This window comes from Corvus moneduloides, chromosome 26 (genome assembly GCF_009650955.1).
Source record: "Corvus moneduloides isolate bCorMon1 chromosome 26, bCorMon1.pri, whole genome shotgun sequence".
Lineage (NCBI taxonomy): Eukaryota > Metazoa > Chordata > Aves > Passeriformes > Corvidae > Corvus > Corvus moneduloides.
In genome coordinates this window covers 4,172,381-4,192,059 of record NC_045501.1, presented here as the reverse complement: position 1 = coordinate 4,192,059, position 19,679 = coordinate 4,172,381, and the positions used below count along the sequence as shown (strand labels likewise).

The following is a 19,679-nucleotide window of genomic DNA, read 5'->3' as shown; positions in this document are numbered from 1 at the left end:
GCACGGCGCCCTCAGAGCCCCGGCAGCACCGGGGGCCGCCCGGGACCCTCGGCCCCGCCCACCCCGCCTCACCGACCAATCCCCGCAGCGCTCCCGAAGACTGACAACACAACGCCCCGCCCCTCACCGCCGGGCCGCAGGGCGGGCGGTTCCGTGACGCGACCGTCAGTGCCTTGAGCGGCGGGCAGAACGACCAATGGGAAGCCTCAGTCGCGCAGGGGGCGTGGCCTCCGAGGCCCCTCCCCGGCGCTCCGCGGCGCCTGCGCTGCGCCGCCCCCTGGCGGCCGTGGGGAGGGCCCGTCGGTCGGCGCTGCGGCAACATGGCGGGGCGGGTAAGTGGGGGGGACGCGGACCGGCCGCTATCGCCCATCCTCTGCCCCCTCCTCCGCTCCTGCTCCTCCCTGCGCGGCCGGGCCTTTGGGAGCTTCTCGCAGCCCCGCTGCCAGGAGGCCGTTCAGTCCTGGGGGGGTCCCTCGGGAGTGCTGTGAGGCTGTGGTGACCCCCTCACCCCCAGCGATGTGGCTGTTCCTGAGGGTCCTGCGAGGCTGTGGAGATCCCCCAGTGGTGTTGGGGACTCCGGGGTGATCCCTCTCTCTGTGTTCCCCAGCGGTTTCGAGAGGCTGAGGTGGCCCCTTGCTGATGTGGCATGTGGGACAGGACTGGGGTTCCTTCAGGAGCCGGGGCAAGGGTGACCCGTCTCCCTGTGGGGCAGGATTTTAGGGTCCCCCAGGAGTGCTGTGAGACCCGGGTGGGGCAGGACTGGGGGTTCCCTCAGGAGCACTGTGAGTCCAGGGTCACCCCTCTCCATGCGAGTGTGAGGCAGGTTTTAGGGTTCCCTAAGGGTGCTGTGAGGTTGCAGTGGCCTTGTGGGGTGCAGAGCTGTGTTTGGCGTATACGGGGGGGTGCTCTGAGGCTGTGGTGACCCCTCGGTGCTGTGGGATGAGCGTCTAGGGCTCCTTCAGGAGTTGGGGTGCCCCCTCTCCCTGTGGTATGGGGTAGGATTGTGGGGCCCCTGAGGGTGCAGTGAAGCCCAGGGATGTCTTGGTGCTGCTGTCAGGATTTAGGGTGTCCCGGGGTGCTGTGAGGCTCTGGTCATCCCACAGTCCTGTGGGGTCAACCCTGTGGGCTGTGGGGCAGGGACCTTTAGGGATGCTGTGACAGGGGGTGATGCCTTGGTGCTCTGGGATGTGGGGCAGAATTTTGGCATGTGGGGCCTCCGTGGGGCTGGGGTGCCCCTGTCTCCATGGGGTGTGCAGCAAGATTTTAGGGTCCCGTAAAGGTGCTGTGAGGCCCTGGTGACCCCTTGGTATTGTGGGATAGAGGGAGATTTTTCTCCTGTGGAAACCAACCAGGTGCTGTTTTATAATGTGGATCCACCTTTTGTTGCGTGGAAACACCTCAAGTGTTGTGCGGTGGTTTTATTCTGTATTAATTAAAAAAATAAAAAAAATCCCTTTTTAGTGATAGATCACATCAGCAAGTGGCCAGGAAGGCTTTAATATGTGAAGAAACAGCCTCGTCTGTGAAATCCCTTCTTGTGGTGCCTGTACATCCCCTCTTTTCAGGTGTCCAGGTGCTGCAGGTTGTGTTTGGATTGCTCTGCTCTTTGCCAGGAGCTCAGTCATGCTTTGCTGGGTAGCAGCCTGAGAAAGTCACATTTTTCATTAGTGCTTGCCTTTGGCTGGAATCTTGTCTCTAGGCCAAGTGATTCAGTGTTTGAAATCCTGGGGAATTGGTTTTCCAAGTGTTTTTTGTGTTGTGCTGGGCTGGTGGATGGAGGGCACCTGGTGCAGTGCTGTGGTGCAGAGCAGGGGTGAGGAATGTGGCCTGTGACGTGCTGTGCATCGCAGGTGCTCCAGTGCCACCCCTGAAATGTGCTGAGTAATTGAGAAAAACCCCATGTTTTATGGTCTGTTTCTCGTTAAGAGCTTTTCCTCTGTCCCTGCTCCAGATTCTTGGTCTCACCTCCTTCCTTGCACCTTTTTTCTTCATCTCACCCTTTGCAATAACCCAGGGAGATCTGTGAGCCTTGACTGGCTTTTTTCAGCTTTCTGTTGCCCAGAACAGGAACCCAGTGCTCTGGCCAGTGGTAAGATTGTTTTACCCACACTGGATGTGGTTCTGAAACTCCCTGGGCCTAAATCAACCCAGCTGCAGTGGTCCTGCCTTGCCCCCTGCTCCCCTGAACCCTCCCAGCTGTGTCCTCAGGGAACACCCTCATGCATGTTCTGAGTGCTGGGACTGGGGTGACTGGGGATGTGGGGAGGAAGGAGAAGGATCAACTTCAACTTTGTTCTTCTGCTTTGAGCTTTTCTGCTACTAAAAACCTGAGAAAATGTGCCTTTATTTGACCAGCTTGGAAGCCTGGTGGAGGAAAAGGGGATTTATGTGAGTTTAAAGGAAAGATTGATGCTTAGTTGCCTCCTAATCTGGCAGTTGGATGGGTGATGCTCTCCTTGGGTTACCAGGAAGCTTCTTAGTATTCAGTGTTTTCATGATTTGCCTACAAATGCAGTTGTTGCAGAGTTATCAGGTTATTTAATGCTGTGAAGAGAGTCCTTAAGCTGAGTGTTCCATCTCCCTCCCCAAGCTGGATCTGATCCTTCGAATGCTTTCCATGTGAGTTACCAAGGGAGCTGCCTGCTCCTTCCAGCTGGCCCGTGGGACAGCAGCAGTGCTGGGGAGGATGAGGAGCAGGGAGAGCAGGCAGCAGCATCCGCTCGGGCTGCGACACCGGAGCTGTGTCGGTGTAAATACGGAGCAGATGGTGGGAGGATGGAGGTGTGTGATATCTCCAGGCACAACAGGTGAGTCTGATGCTGGAACACTGGTGCTGCTCTGTTGTCAGCGTTTTTAACAGGTGCTTCAACCTGGAGGATGGGAAGAGGAGCTTCAGTGACTCCTCCTGCCCTGAAAATCTGTCCTGCGATGCCATTTAGAGCTTAATCTCTTTTATTGGACTCATGTGATTCGATTTGTGTGTGTGCAGTCTCACAGGGAGAAATGAAGGGCTGTCCTGGTTTACAAGAGAAACAAAATATTTAAACTTCCAGTAACATTTTGAATAATTCAGGTGAATGATAAGCCAAATCTGATTAATTGTGAGATGCTGTTTCAGGTGTGTTACTCTGCTCCCCTAATTGCACTGGGTCTCTCCATGGCAAGGAAGAGACGGTGATTAGTGGTGATTGAGGTTTACAGGAAAAACAGTTTATGATGATTTGGAATAATGACTGTTTCTGTAATGATTTATTCTGTATCTCTGCATGGGAATCATTAGGCACGCAGGCAGAGCAGTGAGGCATCTGCAGGAGAGGGAATGGTGGGAAGCTGCTGTGTCTGTGCCTGGTTATGGATCCCTTGTACCAAGTGGACCCCTGGAAGTTCACTGGCACTGTCTGTAACTAATTGATTTGAGCTACATCAGGAATTAGTTCCCAAAGGGATCTAGAAAGGCCAGATAATTTCTGTGCCTTGTTCCAGTGAGTGTGAAGCTGTAGATCCAGCACAAGCTGCATTTCTGCCTGTGTCTGCACAGGCTGGAGAGCTCCATGGGACTGGGGTGGGATAGGGAGCAGGTCAGGGTGCTGCTGGCTCCTCTGGCAGCAGGGCTGCTGCTCCCCAGGGCAGCTGTGTGGGTAGGATGCTCATATGGATGTTGGTGAGGATCCCCCAGCAGAGACATTGCTGTGCTTTTCTTTAAGGAATATGAGATTTGTGATGGCTGAACTTGTTAGAAATAATGGCTGTTTCAGGGGGTGTTACTGGTGTAACAGATCCATTTTTGTTCATCTGCTGTTTGGGGCTCCTTTAGGGTGGTATTGCCTTTAGCCCAGTGAGAGCAGACTCTGCCCTGTTGGCTCCTCAGAGGAGACTCCCCTTGTGTTGGGTTGGAAATGGTTTTGGATTCACTCAGGTACTGGATGGTGCCTGACCCTGCAGAGTGGTGCTGTCACTCCTGTCGAGAGCCTGAGACTGAGCACAGGGTCCTGCTGGCATCTGGTGACACCAAGTGTCCAATCCAGAGGTGCAGCAGGAGTGGGAAGATGGGGAAGGAGAGAGTCCCTTGGTGTTCTGTGCTGCCAAAGGCATTGCTGGCCTAACCCTGCTCTCTTGTGCTTCTTGCAGCCATCACAGAATCGTGGAATGGTTTGGGTTGGAAGGACCTTGAAGTCCACTCAGTGCTATCCCCTGCCACAAGCAGGGACACCTTCCACTATCCCAGGCTGCTCCAAGCCCCATCCAGCCTGGCCTTGGATGCTTCCAGGGATTCAGGGGCAGCCACAGCTGCTCTGGGCACCCTGTGCCGGGGCCTCCCCACCCTCACAGGGAAGAATTCCTTCCTAATATTTAATCTATATAATATACTTGAAACAGCACTTTCAATGAATAACATTTGGCTTATTATTTGCTTGAATTATTTACAAATACTTAAAATCTAGACAGAGTGGTTTTAGGTTGGATAGTTTGGTAGGGACTTCGAAATAATGGGGGCTGGGCTTTATGTTTATGGGTTAAAGCTGTAAGGTGATTTTTGATAACATATGGAACCAGCCTTCAGAGATGCAGGCGTTGTCAGGCAACTAAAGAAACGTTTGTGAATCAACTTAGTTCCTTCTTGCAGCCTGGTACTGATCCTGCTGTCGTCACTTAGTTTTTTTTAGTATTTCCTAATGCGTAATACGAAGAAATGGGTTTTTAGCAATGTTTCAGGGAAATGGGAGAAAACTCAATCTGAATCTCTGTTTCTCTGATCACTTCTGCAACCTCGTAACTGTCCTGTGAAATCATCGCAAATCAACTTGTGGCCTGCTTTCAGGACTTCTGCCTTGCTGAATTATTTAAAATAAAGCCACATAGGTTGTTAAAAACTCTAAAATTGTTTAGAATAAAATTCTAATGGCCATGTGAATGTTTGTGGGCATGGGATATCTGGCCCTGTCATCTTTGATTAATTTGTTGCTTGGCTCAGTGCTGCAGAAGCAGTGTGTCCTAAGCTTGTGCTTAAAGAGTCACTGCCAAAGGGAGATGTCAGTGCTGCCTCTCCATCTCCAATTTTTGGGGTGCTGGTGTGCCACACCTCTTCTATTATGTGGACCTGCCAGAATAATTAAACTTAGTTAATAGTGGTTTCTTTAGTAGAAAAAAGTATTTTTAAAAAGTCAGAGAATCTTTTTTAGGATCATTTAAATTGTGAATTTCTTAAGTTTTGCTTTTAAATTTTTTTTTCTCCAGAGCACAGCAAGATCTTCTCTTTTCCCCTCCTGTTCTGGGTTCTCTGTCTCAGAGCACAGAGGTCATTCAGGAGGCTCAGGAAAAACCCTGACTGAATTTGGAAGAAGTTCTGTCATTAAATCAGATCTGCTTGAGTCCACAGAAAAGCAGTCCCTAGAAAGTAGTGGCACTTCTGTTTTGCTGAATTACCCACCAGGCAGAACGTGGTTTCAGTGCAATGAAATCACCACTGATTCCTTTTTTTACATGAAAACAACTAAAATGTAGGTCCCCATGTCATGGAGTGATCTTTTTTTGATCCAGGGTTGGTGGACATGTCCAGGTGCCCTTACAAGTGCAGGAGGGGATGAGCTTTAGGGAGAGCTGGTGCAGTGACACCCCTGAGCAGTGGGACAGAGATCTTGGTAACTGCAGTGGCTTTTGGAAGGGATGAGGTTGAGCCTGGGGGCTCTGCAGGATGTGTTCAGGATGCTGTCTCACATCAGGGAGGCTCTCTGGCAGAGACCAGAGTTTTGTGATGAAATTCCCATATTGACCATCTCTAGAAGGTTCTGGACCCCCCAGAAATTAGAGAGCTGTGTTGGAGAGGGTCTGTGCACAGAAAAAGCCAAACAAGAAACCCAGTTACTAAAATTAATGGAAGAGCTTCCGGCGCAGTGCCCGGGAACTGTGTCTGAGCCAGCTGATTGTGCTGCTGCTCATAAACCAAGGCTGGATATCCAGTTCCTCAGGCACTCCTGCCCTGCTCCTTCCTGTGCAGGCAGATCCTGCCCTCAGGGAGGTCAGAGGTTTGCAGTATGAAAAGATTGAACACTTTTCTCTGCTCTCCTGGGACACAGTAAAGCAATGACCTTCTATCAAAAAATCTGGAATAATTGATGCCCTGGAGTTGGGTCATGTGCTCTTTCTGTCAAAAATAGAGCAATATTTGCAAGCTGCTGCATCTTAAGCTGCTGGTGACTGGGTGCTGTTTGGTACATCAGAGTCAGGGGAAGTTCAGTGCCAGGTGCTGCCTATGTCAGTGCTGGTGTGAGTTGTAAATCCTCAGGGACAGCAGCATCCTGGGCTTTCACTGGGCAGATTCCAAGGGGGATGTTTTGAACATTGACATATATTCACATTGTCCCTGTTGCCGTTGGGTAACTTTTCTAAATAAATGGATGAAATCTGCATCCGTGAGGTGTCCTCACTGCTCATGTGGCAAAATCCTGTGACCTGCATCCCAGGCCCACAACTTACTCTGGTGGGGTGGTGGTTCATTCCCTTGGCATTTTTTAAAGATGTTTAGATGAAACACAACAAACAACAATTCCCTGTAATTAAATTGGTGATCATCCTGGCTTGAGGAAGGAATGTGAGGCAACATCCACTCAAAAAATGGATGTATTAATTACAAATGCACATATCCTGGGTCATTATTGCTTAATGGGAAGGCGGAGCTGCTGTTCCCACTGAACAGTCAGAGAGCAGCTCCCTGGTTCTGAGGCACAGCAGCTCAGGTACAGGTGTATTTCCTAAAATCTCTTACTGATCATGTTGTAAAGAGCTGATCTGGAGAAGGACATCTTTGGGCAGAGCAACCTGTGCAATTTGGCTGTAGATGCTCTGCTTGAAGAAGCTCTCCTTTAGCACTCTTGATTCTTCTGCTCTGGTGGATCAGGCAAACCCTTGGAACTCTTTGTTCTTGGGACTGTAAATTGTCTTTTTCCTGATGTTGGCAAATATTGGCAATAGCAGAGCCAGATTCCCAAAGCTGTGAGCAGGTGAACAGTGTTGGAGTGACGGAGCTGCCCTTGCAGATCTGAGTTCATCTGAACTTTGCAAACAAAGGGAAGCAGCAGTAAAACCCAGTAGTAATTTAATTGTGGGAGAGGCCCTTCTGCCTGATAAAGTGGCTCTGGAGTGCCAGGATGGGCAGTAATTTCCGGACTCAGGCCCAGGGAGCATAGGGCTGCTCTCAGAGAGAGAAACTGGGAGATGCGTTGAGTGTCTGATAAAGGGTGCCCAGTGAAGAGTGTCTGGTGTCTCCTGCTGCCCGTCTGTGCTGGGGCAGAGCTCTCCTGCCAGGCGAGGATAACACAGGGAAAACATTCCCTGTTTCATTTCCAGCCCTGGGTGATGCAGGAGGTGCTGATGGGAGCTCTTCCCTCTCTCCTCTGAGCTGTTTGGGTTTCTGCGTTGCAGGGGTGGCCGTGGCACAGCACGATCACGATCATGGGAGGTGATTCACAGCGTGGGAGTGGCTCGGGGGGCGTGGGAAGGAGGGATCCATCTCATCCAGGGTTCTCTGGACTCTGCAGTAAAGCTGCCTTGGTGGTGGCTCACTCTGTTCCCAGGCTTTGTCAAAAATGTGAATATTAGTTCTGAGATTTTAGCTTCCCAATGTGTTCCTCTTTATTAGGAGAAGAAAAATGATGTTTCTGAGTTTGTTATCGAGAGAGAATGCAGCTCCTTCCTGAGGAGAGTAAAAGCTTCCAGCAAACAAATAGAGGTCAAGTGGAGCAGGTGGAATGGCCAGGCCTGAGCAGGGAGTCAGGGCTGTGTGTTCCAGGGACAGCAGCTTATCCTGCCAGCACAGCCGCTGCAGGTCTGGAAAGGCCTGTCTGGCCAGCCCTGCTGGTCCAAAAAGTTCCTTGTAGGTTGATTTCCTCTTGTGGCTGCAGAAATATGGAAGCTTTATTCAGTATTTTTTGACATGTGCAGGAAAGCCCTCTGCAAGCTACTAAATGTCCTTAGTTAATTTAAAAAATTGTTTAGAACCACAGCATTTAGGACAACTTGTGTTCCTGAGTCTGGTCCCTGATGGTGACAGCATGTTGTCATTCCTTTTACAAATATTACTGAATTGTTCTTTTGAGGAGCCTTGGTTTTGTCTTTACTGTTGCCCTCTGTGACAGAGCCAGCTTCCCCTCCAGGTCAGAAATCCATTCTTACCTGCCAGCCAGGAGCTCTGCTGGTGTTGCTGTTTTATGCCCATTTTTTCTGTCCTTCAGTGTTGAGTTGTTGCTCAGCTCCATGGTGTGTGTGTGGATGTAGAGAGCAGACTCAGTCCTTGGGCTTCCCTGTGCTGGGAGCTTGGTTGGTCTCCTTCTCGCAGGCTGGTGCTGAGCCAGCTCTGCAGCTCCTCCTCCTGCTGCAGCTGCTGGTTGTCACCTGTGTGCAGCCAGAGGTGTTAATGTCCATCTGGGATCTTGGTGTCCCCTGGATCTGTAGATAAAGGCAGGGCTTTGTGTGTGTCTGGTTTCTGTCAGGAGCTTACTCCTGGATAATGTGTAGGATCTATGATTCATCATCTCAGTTCCCTGTTTATTGTCAGAGCTCCTTTGACATCATAATTCTTCCTGTCAGTATTTAAACTTCATTTTATTTGAGACTCGTAGTGGTGAGTGAGTGTTTGACTTGGAGGCAGCCGTGGTTCCTGCAGAGTCGCCTCTGCTCGGGCTCTAGGGAGTGTGGGCTAAACTGCTTCCCAGGAATTACACCTGCACAGGTGGTTCTCTGCCCTCTTTGGGTGATGAGGCTCTGGGCTTGGAGAGACTTTGGTGCCCAACAGCTGTTACAGGAAAGCTTGGGTGCTTTTTGGAGCGGGAGCCCCATCTCAGTGCAGCTGGCAGTGGGCTCTGCTGGGGAAATGGAAATGTCTGGTACCCAGAGTTGTCACATTTCCTAACACTCCTCTGCCAACACCTGTGTGCCAGAAATTCCATCTCTGTGCACCTGCATATACATGGGATTTGTATCTGTGTCTGTTTTACCCAAAGGAGAATGTAAAACATACAATACTTGAACAATATTTGTTCTGTACAAACCATGTGAAAACAGGGCACAGAACAAAACCAGCCTCGGCTTTAGAGGCTGTTTCATAATCTCTTGCTCAGCATTAGGAAATGAAATGAGTTCAGATGTCCTGGATGAGGAGCATCTCCACCTTGGCACTTAATGTTTCAGCTCTTCTCAGTACCAGCTGACAGCAGAGCACTTCAGTCATTGCCACCACCTTATCTCTGTGGGGAGAAACATGTTTTTCCTTGGCTTCCTCTGCCATCAGCCTTCATGATTCACAAGAGGTGAATTGACAAAACACAAAAAGTGTGGTTTATGTCTGTATGAAAATATCCAAATAGCAGCACCACTTTCTGGGCTTTGGCAGGGGCTTGGACTGAATGATCTCCAGAGGGTCCTTCCAACCCCAACTATTCTGTGGTTTTGTGAACAAGTGAGTTTCTTATTTTCGGTGGAGGAAAAGGAGTCCTTGCGGCTTTGGAAAAAAAATCTCTGAAAGATCAGATGTTATGGTGATTGTTTCTATTATGTAGCTGTTTGTTCTTCAGGGCAACTTTTCTTTGTAAAAATAAAATATGCCAATGTCATTGAGCCTCCTGGGTTTTGAGGCAATGTTACTGCTTTGTCACAAACCCAGAGGTGGGGTCCTTCACGTTTGTCTCTGAGTGAGATTTATCAGTGTATCGTATGGTCTTGTTTTTCTCTTGGCAAACAGAAGGGATGATGGAGCAGGCCTCTGCCCAGACCTGGGTTTAATAGCAGGTGCTGCCTGGCTGATGCTGGATGATGGATGCTGTAGCTGGGAATGCTTCAGCAGTGTGCAGTCACCTCCTTAGGACTTCACTGTCCTTGGAGTCTCCTCTTTGCGTAAACCAGAACAATACCTGCAGGCAGGGAAGTTCTTTTGCCTAATTTAACCCTAATTTACCTTCTTTAGGCCAAATGTATCTATGTTGTGGACGTGGGTGTAACAGTAACCTGTGAGGGTGTGTGGGTCACCTCCAGCCTGGCAGTGCCGGGGGTGACTGCGGCACGTCACCCTGCTGTCACCTGCAGGAGCTGCTCTCTGGCTTGTTAGAGCTGTGTCTTGTCTGGTTGCCAGCAGTAATCTGCCAGTTTGCTAAGAATTAGTTTGTGTAAACCTACTTTGAGATTCCTAGGAACACTCACAAGGATTTTTCTCCCCCTGATGTGGTGTGTAAGTGGTGGCAGTGGCGTGGGGTGGCAGAGAAGGGAGAGGGGCAGGTTCTGGGACTCCTTGTGCTGCTGTCCTGGGAAGCTGCAACCCAAAATGCAAGAGCTTGAAGTGTTCCTGACAGTAGCACCACTGCCATATGCCAGCCATGTGTTCCAGCCCTGCACTGCCGCATTTATGCCAGGAAAGCTTCCTCAGGAGCAGCCTGTGCCCCTGTCCTGGCTGTGACAGCTCAGCTGCTTGACAGAGACAGGGATCCATCCCTGTGAGCAGCAGCGCTGGGATATGAGCTCTGTGGGGAGGGCAGGTAAGAGGAAGCCCCTGCAGCTCCCCACAACAGTGTGTTTCTCCTGGGTGATTTCCAGTTTAATCATCACCTCTTCTGTGACCAGATTCCCTCAAGCTGTCCCTTGCACCCTTGTGGAGCTCCATGCCCGGGAGTGACACCCCTGTCTTGCAGCTGTGTGATGTTAAAACTTTTTCAGAATATAGATAATGTTCTGAAGAGCTGCAAAATCTTGGATCTTGAGGACGGTGTGTACTGGAGGGCTGGGAGCAGAGATGTTGCCTGAAATGTTGGTCATTGCCAGGGAGAAATGGGCTCCTGCCAGACAGCCCAGGAGGAGGAGCTGGGCTCTGGGATGGCTGGCATGGTTGGTGCTGCTGCTGCAACAGCCACGTTATTTCACGTGTCAGACACCCAAGGGTGTTTTGCCATCATCTCTCCTCTGCTGCAGAGCTTGCAAAGGGAGCAGTTGTTGCTGGATTTGGAATGCATTCCTTGCTATTCCTGCATTTCCTAAAGCACAGTGTTCCAAGTGCAGACAGCAACGGCGGCTTGGCCGGGCGCTTGCTGCGTGTAGGAAGCAGTTTGTCACTGAGGATTAAAAATGCAGCTGAGGACTAGTGCTGTAAAAAGGCTTAATCCAGGAGCTCCATGTCCACTTTTCTCCAGAAATATCCCCTGTAATGCGTTTTATCAGGGCGCGTCCTTCCCAAAACCGTGCCCTGCAGATGGGAGAAGTGATAAAATGGTGAATGTTTGCTGTGAAGTGCCCCAGGCCAAGGGGCCTCAGCAGACAGATTGTGTATCTCATAAATCCACCGATGTCATACATTTTATTACAGGAACATTTGAGTCTTTTATCACACTCAGCATTCAGGTAGATAAATCTGCTTCTGGTCTGAAAATGGAATCTTTTTTGGTTGTCACATATGTCAAGGGCAATTGAGCATTATTCAGTAAAAGTAATGAATTGGTCCTTTTCTAAATAGCAAGTACTTGAGACAAATCACATTGTGCCATAAAAGTTGATCTGAGCTTTAGAGCAGGCTGGCTGCAGGGCACACCGGGGGGAATTTCTCTGACTCTTGTCCCAGAGGGGCTGGGGGAGGAAGGCTGAGCAGGACAATAACTCCTGGGAAATGATTTAGCTGTGTGTGTTGGGATCAGTGCGTTTCCTGTGCTTGCTGTTGGGATTTAAGGGTGTCTTAAGAGAAAATCCATCCTGAATTGCTTTTAGCAATAGGCTGACAGTGTCAAATAGTTTCTGTTGCGCTGCCTGCAAATTTGTATCTGACCGAGGTGGCTGTGCTTTGATTCTGAAAATGACACCTTGGGGGGCAAGTTAAGCTTTTCCCCAAATGAAATTTCTTCAGTCCATAGCTAATGATAGAAACATCCTGCCTTTTCCATCCCTTTCTCCACTTCTGGAGGCATTTTGATCCCAATTTTCATCGTTCAGCCATTGTTTTGTGGTATAATTCTGCAGGAGCAGGTGGGGTGAGGGTGTAGGATGGGGCTGAGGTCCCTCTGCTGTGCTTCCCCCGTGCTCCATCCTGCCTCGTGATGGGGATGGGCAGCCTGGGCTGGGAGTGCTGCTATTTCAGTTTTTAATTGCTGATTGATGAGTAACAGTAGAAGGGACAAAAATGAACAGATACTCTTGAAATAAGATTGGTCCTCTGACATTAGAAAATAGAGGGGGAGAACTCCCCCACAAAATTTGTTGCAGTATTTTTTTTCATAGTGATAGGCTGGAATTAACTATTTTACCTAATTTTCTTCTCTGTGTTACGGATCTGGGATGTTTCCTACAGAGTAGAAAATATTCACATGTGATATTTCTTTTGAGAAGTGGTACAAAGGGGTTGTGGGGTTGGATAGCAGCTGGCTGAGGTTAAACCTTCCTGTGGACTCTCAGTGCTGCCCTGCACTGCACTGGGTGAAGGGGTTTATGCAGGACGGATATGCTGAAATTTCAGTTTTCTGAGTGATGTTCAGGGAACAGGGAAGGTCACGTCTTTATCCCACCCTTTCTCCCTTCATGGTCTCTGACCCCGCCCAGCACGATGAAACAGGGTTACCCAGGGCTGCAGGGGAACTGCTGCTTTCCCTTAGCAGCTTTCAGAATATCCCAGTGTCCTGTCACTGGGCAGGAAATACCTTCCAGGGAATGCAGGTTACTGCTGCCTTGTGGCAACATTCAGGGAAGCTTCAGCGTGCCAGGGTTCACTTGCAAGTTAACAGGGTTTGCCTTGCAAGCTTCCTCCCAGGTAATTTTAAAGGATTTATGTAGGTAGGGTGGAAAATACAAAGTACATGATAGGCCCAAAATGCTGAGCTTTAGGATACACGTACCTGTGACCCATGGAAGTGTTTGGAGAAACCTGGAAGAGGAGCTGGTTGATCCCAGTGGGCTCTCAGAGTGTGCCAGGACTCACAAGACCTGTTTTGTGCTTTGTGGTTTTGCAGAAGACTTGAGGCTTGGCTTAGTAAAGGAAAATCAGAATTTTATTTGACTTTTTCCCTCCTCTTTCTTGTAGCCTATGCAAGCAGCGAGATGTCCCACGGATGAGCTGTCCTTAACCAACTGTGCTGTGGTGAACGAGAAGGACTTCCAGTCTGGGCAGTAAGTGTGCACTGTTGCTCTTTCAGCTTTTAACCAAAAAGGAATTGTTTTCAAAATTCGGATGGAGGGGGAATGACATTTCAGGTTTGGAAAGCTGAACACAGCAGTTTGATTAAGAAAACTTGTGTCTTTAGAGATCAGAACTTTAAATGTGGCTCTTTCTGGAAATAGGAGGTGCTGGAAGAAGGGTGACAGTTTCTCTGTAGCGTTTCTTTCTTGGGAACTGCATCTGCTTAACTAATAGAATCATTTTAGTTAAGGACCGTCTGTGATCATTTTTGTTTGTTTTGGTTTTGCTTTTGTTCCTGTTACATAGTGAGAATATTTGAACTATTTTAAAAACGTTTTTATCATTTTGTTGCATTACTCAGGGCATCTTCTCACTTTCACATGATATGGGAGTGCTGAGCAGAGCCAGGAGGACTCTCTCTTGTTCTCGGGGTTTTCATGCACAAGAACAAAAGGGAGAAGCAGCCAGAGTGTGGGCACAACAAGTTGGATTCTTTAATTGCAGTTCTGGGGTGGCTTATAGAACCTGACTCTGGGATTTACTTCTGTTAGGTGGAAAACACATGAATTTTTCAGCTCAGCCCACACAGAAGGGTTTTATATTACAAGAAGCCAATTCACATACTCAGTTTCCTTGCTTTGCTGCAGCTTTAGGGAAGCTCTGGCAGATTTTAGTATGTAGGTTGTAGACAGAAGTCATTAATTTCAGCTGAAAGGGAATATCATGTGCAGCACAAGGCTGAAGGGCTTGGGTTTGAAAAATGGGAAAAAATGTTCAAGGAGATACTGAATCATATGCCCAGGCCTTAGATAAAAATACCTGCCCCAGGTGAACTCTGCTAAGGATGGAGAACACAGTGGTGCTGAACTGCAGGGATGCAGGGATGTGTTTAAGATTTGCCTCTCTGTGCTGTCAGTTAGCTCTGCTGCCCTGGGACCTGTCCTGGCCCTGCAGCGATGAACTGAACTGAGATTTTATGAGCCTAACCTGAGTATAAAATGCCAAAACCAAACAAAACCACCCCCCAGCAAGCAGAACTTTTACGCTCAGAAGCAGGCAAAAGTGTCTGCTTGGTCTTTTTTGAAAAGACACTGGTCTTTTCAAAGGATGGTTTTCCCCAGGTAGATTTTTTCCCTAAGTAATTGAGTTACAAAAATACCTGAACTGAGCATTGTACCTCATGCATTATAAAAACTTTAATTTCCTCCAGTATGGATATCCTAGAGGGACCCAGCTGCCAGACCTGCAGCCGGCTGCGTTCCTTTCGCTTCCAGAACCCTCTCTCCTGGCATTTGTGGCAGCTTGCAGGAAGCAATGCCCCGGGATGTGGTTCTGGCTGTTCCCATTCTCCTGGGAGCTGTTTATTTCTAGCAGTTGGTGCTCACACACCAGCAGCGTGTTTGGTTGGGAGCAGATGCTGCAGATGGCTTTGCAGTGTCAGATGGAGCACAGGGAAGCTCCTGGTGTTCGGCAGTGCTGGGCTGGAGTCGGTGCTGCATTGCAGATCTCTGGAGCCCTCCCTGGCTGCAGCTCCTGCCCCTGCCTCGGGTCCCTCACCACGGCTGCCTGCTCAGGGGGGCTTTTGGTCACACCTCTACAAAGGGCTCTCTGCTCTAGCACTGCTGGGGATGTAGAGCTGGAGTTTGCCCTTGCATCAAGGAGATGATTTAGCCCCAGGGTGCTGCTGAACATCTTCTCATGCTTCGCTTTCTGCACCCCGTGAGCTGGGCAGGGATGAGTCAGTGCTTGGTGCCGCAGGAGTTCACAGGAGGCCACGCGCTGTGTGATCCCAGTGTATGCTGTGTCGTGGTTTGGGGAGCGGCACCATCTTGAGGTCCTGTGTCCTGCTTCTACCTTGAGGAGGCCCAGTGCAGTTGGGAGAGAGAAACCAGTTCTGAACGCAGCCAGGCTGCGAGGGCACAGCAGTCAGGGCAGGCTGTCTGAATGGCAGGTTTGTGTTCGTGTTAAGAACTGGTTGTGCTTATCTTTCTCATGGGAAGCCCATCCCTCCTAGGCCAGTTTAGTTTCCTGAGGAGCCCTTGCTGAATGATTGCTGTGGATTCCCGAACATGCACTGTATGGGATGAGATCCCTGCTGGCACCTCTGCACAGGTACCTGAGTCATCCCCTCCCTCACAGGAGCCCCACCCCTGCTTCAGCAACATAAAAACTGATGCACTCGCAGGTTAATTCATGTCTGGTGGAGTTTCTCTTAGTTTGCTCAGCCTGGCCAGCAAACTTACCAGCAGTTTACTGGGCCCAGTTTCCTGGAGCCCCTCCTAAGAGCTGGCATCACACGCATTGGATCTGACAGTTCCAGGCGAGGATTTACACATGGAGTAGAGCAGCAATTCCGCCTGGGAGAGCTCTGGGAGCTGTCAGGCCCTGGTGATTCGTTGTTCCTTTTGTTCGTGTATAAGCTGAAGCTCTTAATGAGGTTGAGATTTCCCCCATGTGTCTCCATGAGCTCTCTGAGCTCATTCCTGGTGAACATCAGTGTAGGAAAATGCATTTAGTTTTTCTGCTATTGCCTTATTTTGAGCATTTGTGGTACTTAGGTTGCTTACAGCCTGTTGGAAGCTGCCTGCTCCTGCTGTCTTTGAGAAGAGACATGGTTGTCCCTGTGCTTTATGCAGATTTTTCTCACAGAACCTGTCAGGATTTGACCTTTCCTAGTATTTTCTTTCAGAAAGCTGATTTTTTTTTTCATTTTTCCTCTTTGCTTTTTCTTCCTGGCATCTCTTTGTCTGTTGTCAAGCTCTGCTGTCTTTCTGCTTTGCTGGAGATGTTTTTGGTGAATGGAATACTCCAGCACAGTAATTGGTATGAAGTCTTTGTGGATACTCCTCCCCAGTATTTTTACCAAGTATTATCATTTTCCTGCATTTTGGGTCTTTGAAGTGAAGCCCAGCAGTGGTGGAGTTTGTTCTTCCTGCAGAGATGCTGAATCTTTACATGTTGAAGTCACTGTTGTGTACGCTGGGGCTTTAAAAAGCTTTAATTTTGGGTCTTTTCCTGTCTCATGAGCTGCTTCCTGTCAGGTGTTAGTTCTCATCAAGTGCATTTTGTGATGAAGTATTCCAGAATTGTAGCTGGAACTTGTGTGTTGCCTCCAGGTGTGTTTCTCTCTTGCTCTGCAGTGTCACACCTTCCTTTCCAGTTCGTTGTGTGTCGATACTAATTTGGATTTCTCAGGGTGATTCTGTGCTGGAAAACTCCTGATTTCAGTCCTGGCCTCCTGGACAGTTCTCTGCTTTATCTCTCTCTTTCTCTCAGTTTGAAATGAGCTGTCCTTGGAGCAGTGTTCCATCTGGGGAGGATCACTGCTCGTCCCTGCTGCTGGTGCTCTCCCAAATCATGGAATCATACAATGGTTTGGGCTGCAAGGGGACCTTGAAGACCATCCAGTGCCACCCCCTGCCATGGGCAGGGACACCTTCTACTGTCTCAGGATACTCCAAGTCCCATCCAACCTGGCCTTGGACACTTCCCAGGGATGTGGCAGCCACAGTTTCTGTGGGCAGCCTGTGCCAGTGCAGCCTGTTCCTGGCTAATGCACCTCGAGGGGATGTTACCCACCTTTGCTGCAGGGATGTGTTGCTGGCTCCTGTTGAGCTCATTGTCCACCTGGATTCCAGGGCTTCTTAGCCCCCAGTTGGCCCCCAACCTGCACTGGTGCATGGGATTGTTCCCCTGCGTGGAGGACTTTGCATTTTCCCTTATTGAGCTTGATGGGATCTGTCAAGGTCCCTGTGAGCAGCAGCACACCCAGGTGTGTCCCGTGTGGGCTGGCTGAGGAGCTCTGTCCCTTCAGCTGCTCAGGAATGAAGGGGTTAAATAGTTTTGGCCCCATGTGGACACATGTGTGGTGAGCACAGGCCAGTGCTCTCCTGCAGTGGGATTGGCACACCCAGTGCTCTCCTGCAGTGGGATTGGCACACCCAGTGATCTCCAGCAGTGGGATTTGCACACCCAGTGATCTCCAGCAATGGGATTTGCACACCCAGTGCTCTCCTGCAGTGGGATTGGCACACCCAGTGCTCTCCTGCAGTGGGATTGGCACACCCAGTGCTCTCCTGCAGTGGGATTGGCACACCCAGTGCTCTCCTGCAGTGGGATTGGCACACCCAGTGCTCTCCTGCAGTGGGATTGGCACACCCAGTGCTCTCCAGCAGTGGGATTTGCACACCCAGTGCTCTCCAGCAGTGGGATTGGCACACCCAGTGCTCTCCTGCAGTGGGATTGGCACACCCAGTGCTCTCCAGCAGTGGGATTTACACACCCAGTGCTCTCCAGCAGTGGGATTTACACACCCAGTGCTCTCCTGCAGTGGGATTGGCACACCCAGTGCTCTCCTGCAGTGGGATTGGCACACCCAGTGCTCTCCTGCAGTGGGATTTGCACACCCAGTGATCTCCAGCAGTGGGATTTGCACACCCAGTGCTCTCCTGCAGTGGGATTGGCACACCCAGTGCTCTCCAGCAGTGGGATTTGCACACCCAGTGCTCTCCAGCAGTGGGATTTACACACCCAGTGATCTCCTGCAGTGGGATTTGCACACCCAGTGCTCTCCAGCAGTGGGATTTGCACACCCAGTGCTCTCCAGCAGTGGGATTTGCACACCCAGTGCTCTCCAGCAGTGGGATTTACACACCCAGTGCTCTCCAGCAGTGGGATTTACACACCCAGTGATCTCCTGCAGTGGGATTTGCACACCCAGTGCTCTCCAGCAGTGGGATTTGGTGCCGTTGGCCGCAGCCCCAAGTGCAGCAGTTCAGCCTCCAGCCCCCCTCCCTGCCCAGTCTGTATCACAGCAGTGTCTGAGGATGGTTGTGCCAGGAGTGTGGAAAGTTTGCTAATGTTGGAATAAATCCAGCTCTCCCTTCAGCCCCAGAGCTCACCATTTCATTGGAGAAAGCCGTTGTGCTGGTCAGGATGGATTTTCCTTTGTAAATCCACGCTGACCACTCCTAAATCCATGCTCAGAGTGACTCCCAGTCACTTTCTCGTGCTTTAATATGCTTGGCTTCCTGGATTAGTTGCTCTGTCACTTCCCTAGGGTGTAAGGTGAGGCTGACCAGCCTGTAATTCCTTGGATCCTCCTACCTGAAGGCAGGAGTGACATCTGCTGTCTTTCAATCTCCATAAATCTTCCCTGGCTGCCACGCAGCACTAATAAATGCCTTGTTCTCCCCTGTAACATTTGTATGGAACTTCACCACCTATACCAGTTTCCTGGATTTATGCCTGGGGCAGAAGGAGGAGGAGAGGGAGGGGTGTCTTGGCAGCTGATGGGTGATTTTGGGTCAGAATCAGTGAGGACTCAGCTCAGTGTTTGCCTGAGTTGGGAGCTCTGTTGTCACTTTGGTGTGTTGAAAATGCTTCTGTCCCTGCCAGGCCACCAAGTGCCAGCAGTGCCTGGGAAGGATTTGCAGGTGGCAGTTGGCCATGGCTCCTGGTTTGGGCTGCCATGGCTCCTGGTTTGGGCTGCATTTCCTCTTGTCTCCAAGGGCCATAAGTTCCTTCCTGCCTGTGGCTGGAGCTGTTCTGCTCACAGGATGGAGCCAGTGCAGATCCTCACTTGGATGGTGCTGGCTTGGCTGTGCAAATGAAAGTACAGGGAGCATATGTGCACGGAAAACATGGACTGCAGGGAGGGAGGAGGGCCAGGAGTGTGGGCCTTGGCTGCCAGCACAGCTCATCCTGCCCTTCCTGACTGTGGGGTTGGTGAGGGGTAAAATCCCATGGAGCTGGTGCCTTGTGTACCCCAGTGTGTGACAGTGCCAGCAGTGGGAGAGGAAGATGAGGTGAACCCTGATTCCACCATCACCCTGCTGCCAGAGCACACAAATCCCAGCCTCCTTTGGTTTTGCTTTCTCGAGCCAGCAAGCTGTCTGCCTATCACATGATAAGAGCTATCAGGCATAGTCTGAGGAGAGCTAGAAGCAGCTTTTGAGTATCTTTGTTGCTGACAGCTTCAATTCTGAGTGTGACAGACAGGCACATGCCGTGGCTGCTGCTGTGTCTGCTCCTGACTGCTTGTATTGCTCTGGTTTTATAACTGTTCTATAATGGAATCTTAGAATCATTGAGGAAAAGGCCTCCCAGATCATCGAGTCAAGTCTGTGGCCAATCCCCACCTTGTCACCCAGCCCAGAGCACTGAGTGCCATGTCCAGGCATTCCTTGGACCCCTCCAGGGATGGGCACTCCACCACCTCCCCGGGCAGCCCCTTCCATGATGTTCTTCCTGATGTTCAATCCAAACCTCCCCTGGCACAGCTTGAGGCCATTTCCTCTTGTCCTGTCCCTTGTTCCCTGGGAGCAGAGGCCAACCCCGCCCCCAGCTGCTCCCTCCTGTCAGGGAGTTGTGGAGAGTGAGAAGGTCCAGGCTGAGCCCCCCCAGCTCCCTCCTGGTGCTCCAGACCCTTCCACAGCTCCGTTCCCTTCCCTGGACAGGCTCCAGCCCCTCAATGTCTTCCTTGCAGTGAGGAGCCAGAACTGACCCGAGTGCTCAAGGTGTGGCCTCACCACTGCCCAGCACA

At 50.3% G+C, this 19,679-nt stretch overlaps 1 protein-coding gene across 3 annotated transcripts in view; it reads left to right on the top strand.

The window, feature by feature from the left end:
* Positions 1–249: 249 nt before the first annotated feature.
* The window catches only part of NSF (N-ethylmaleimide sensitive factor, vesicle fusing ATPase), a 75,600-nt gene continuing 56,170 nt past the window's right edge, over positions 250–19,679 (top strand). For 2 of the 3 annotated variants that reach the window (XM_032134402.1, XM_032134403.1), the window contains exons 1-2: positions 12,551–12,769; positions 13,040–13,125. In XM_032134402.1, the coding sequence (XP_031990293.1) occupies positions 12,566–12,769; positions 13,040–13,125 (290 nt within the window). In that variant the 5' untranslated portion in view covers positions 12,551–12,565. Of the gene's footprint in view, positions 333–12,550; positions 12,770–13,039; positions 13,126–19,679 lie in introns of those variants that run through there. The other variant, XM_032134404.1, reaches the window with a different exon arrangement.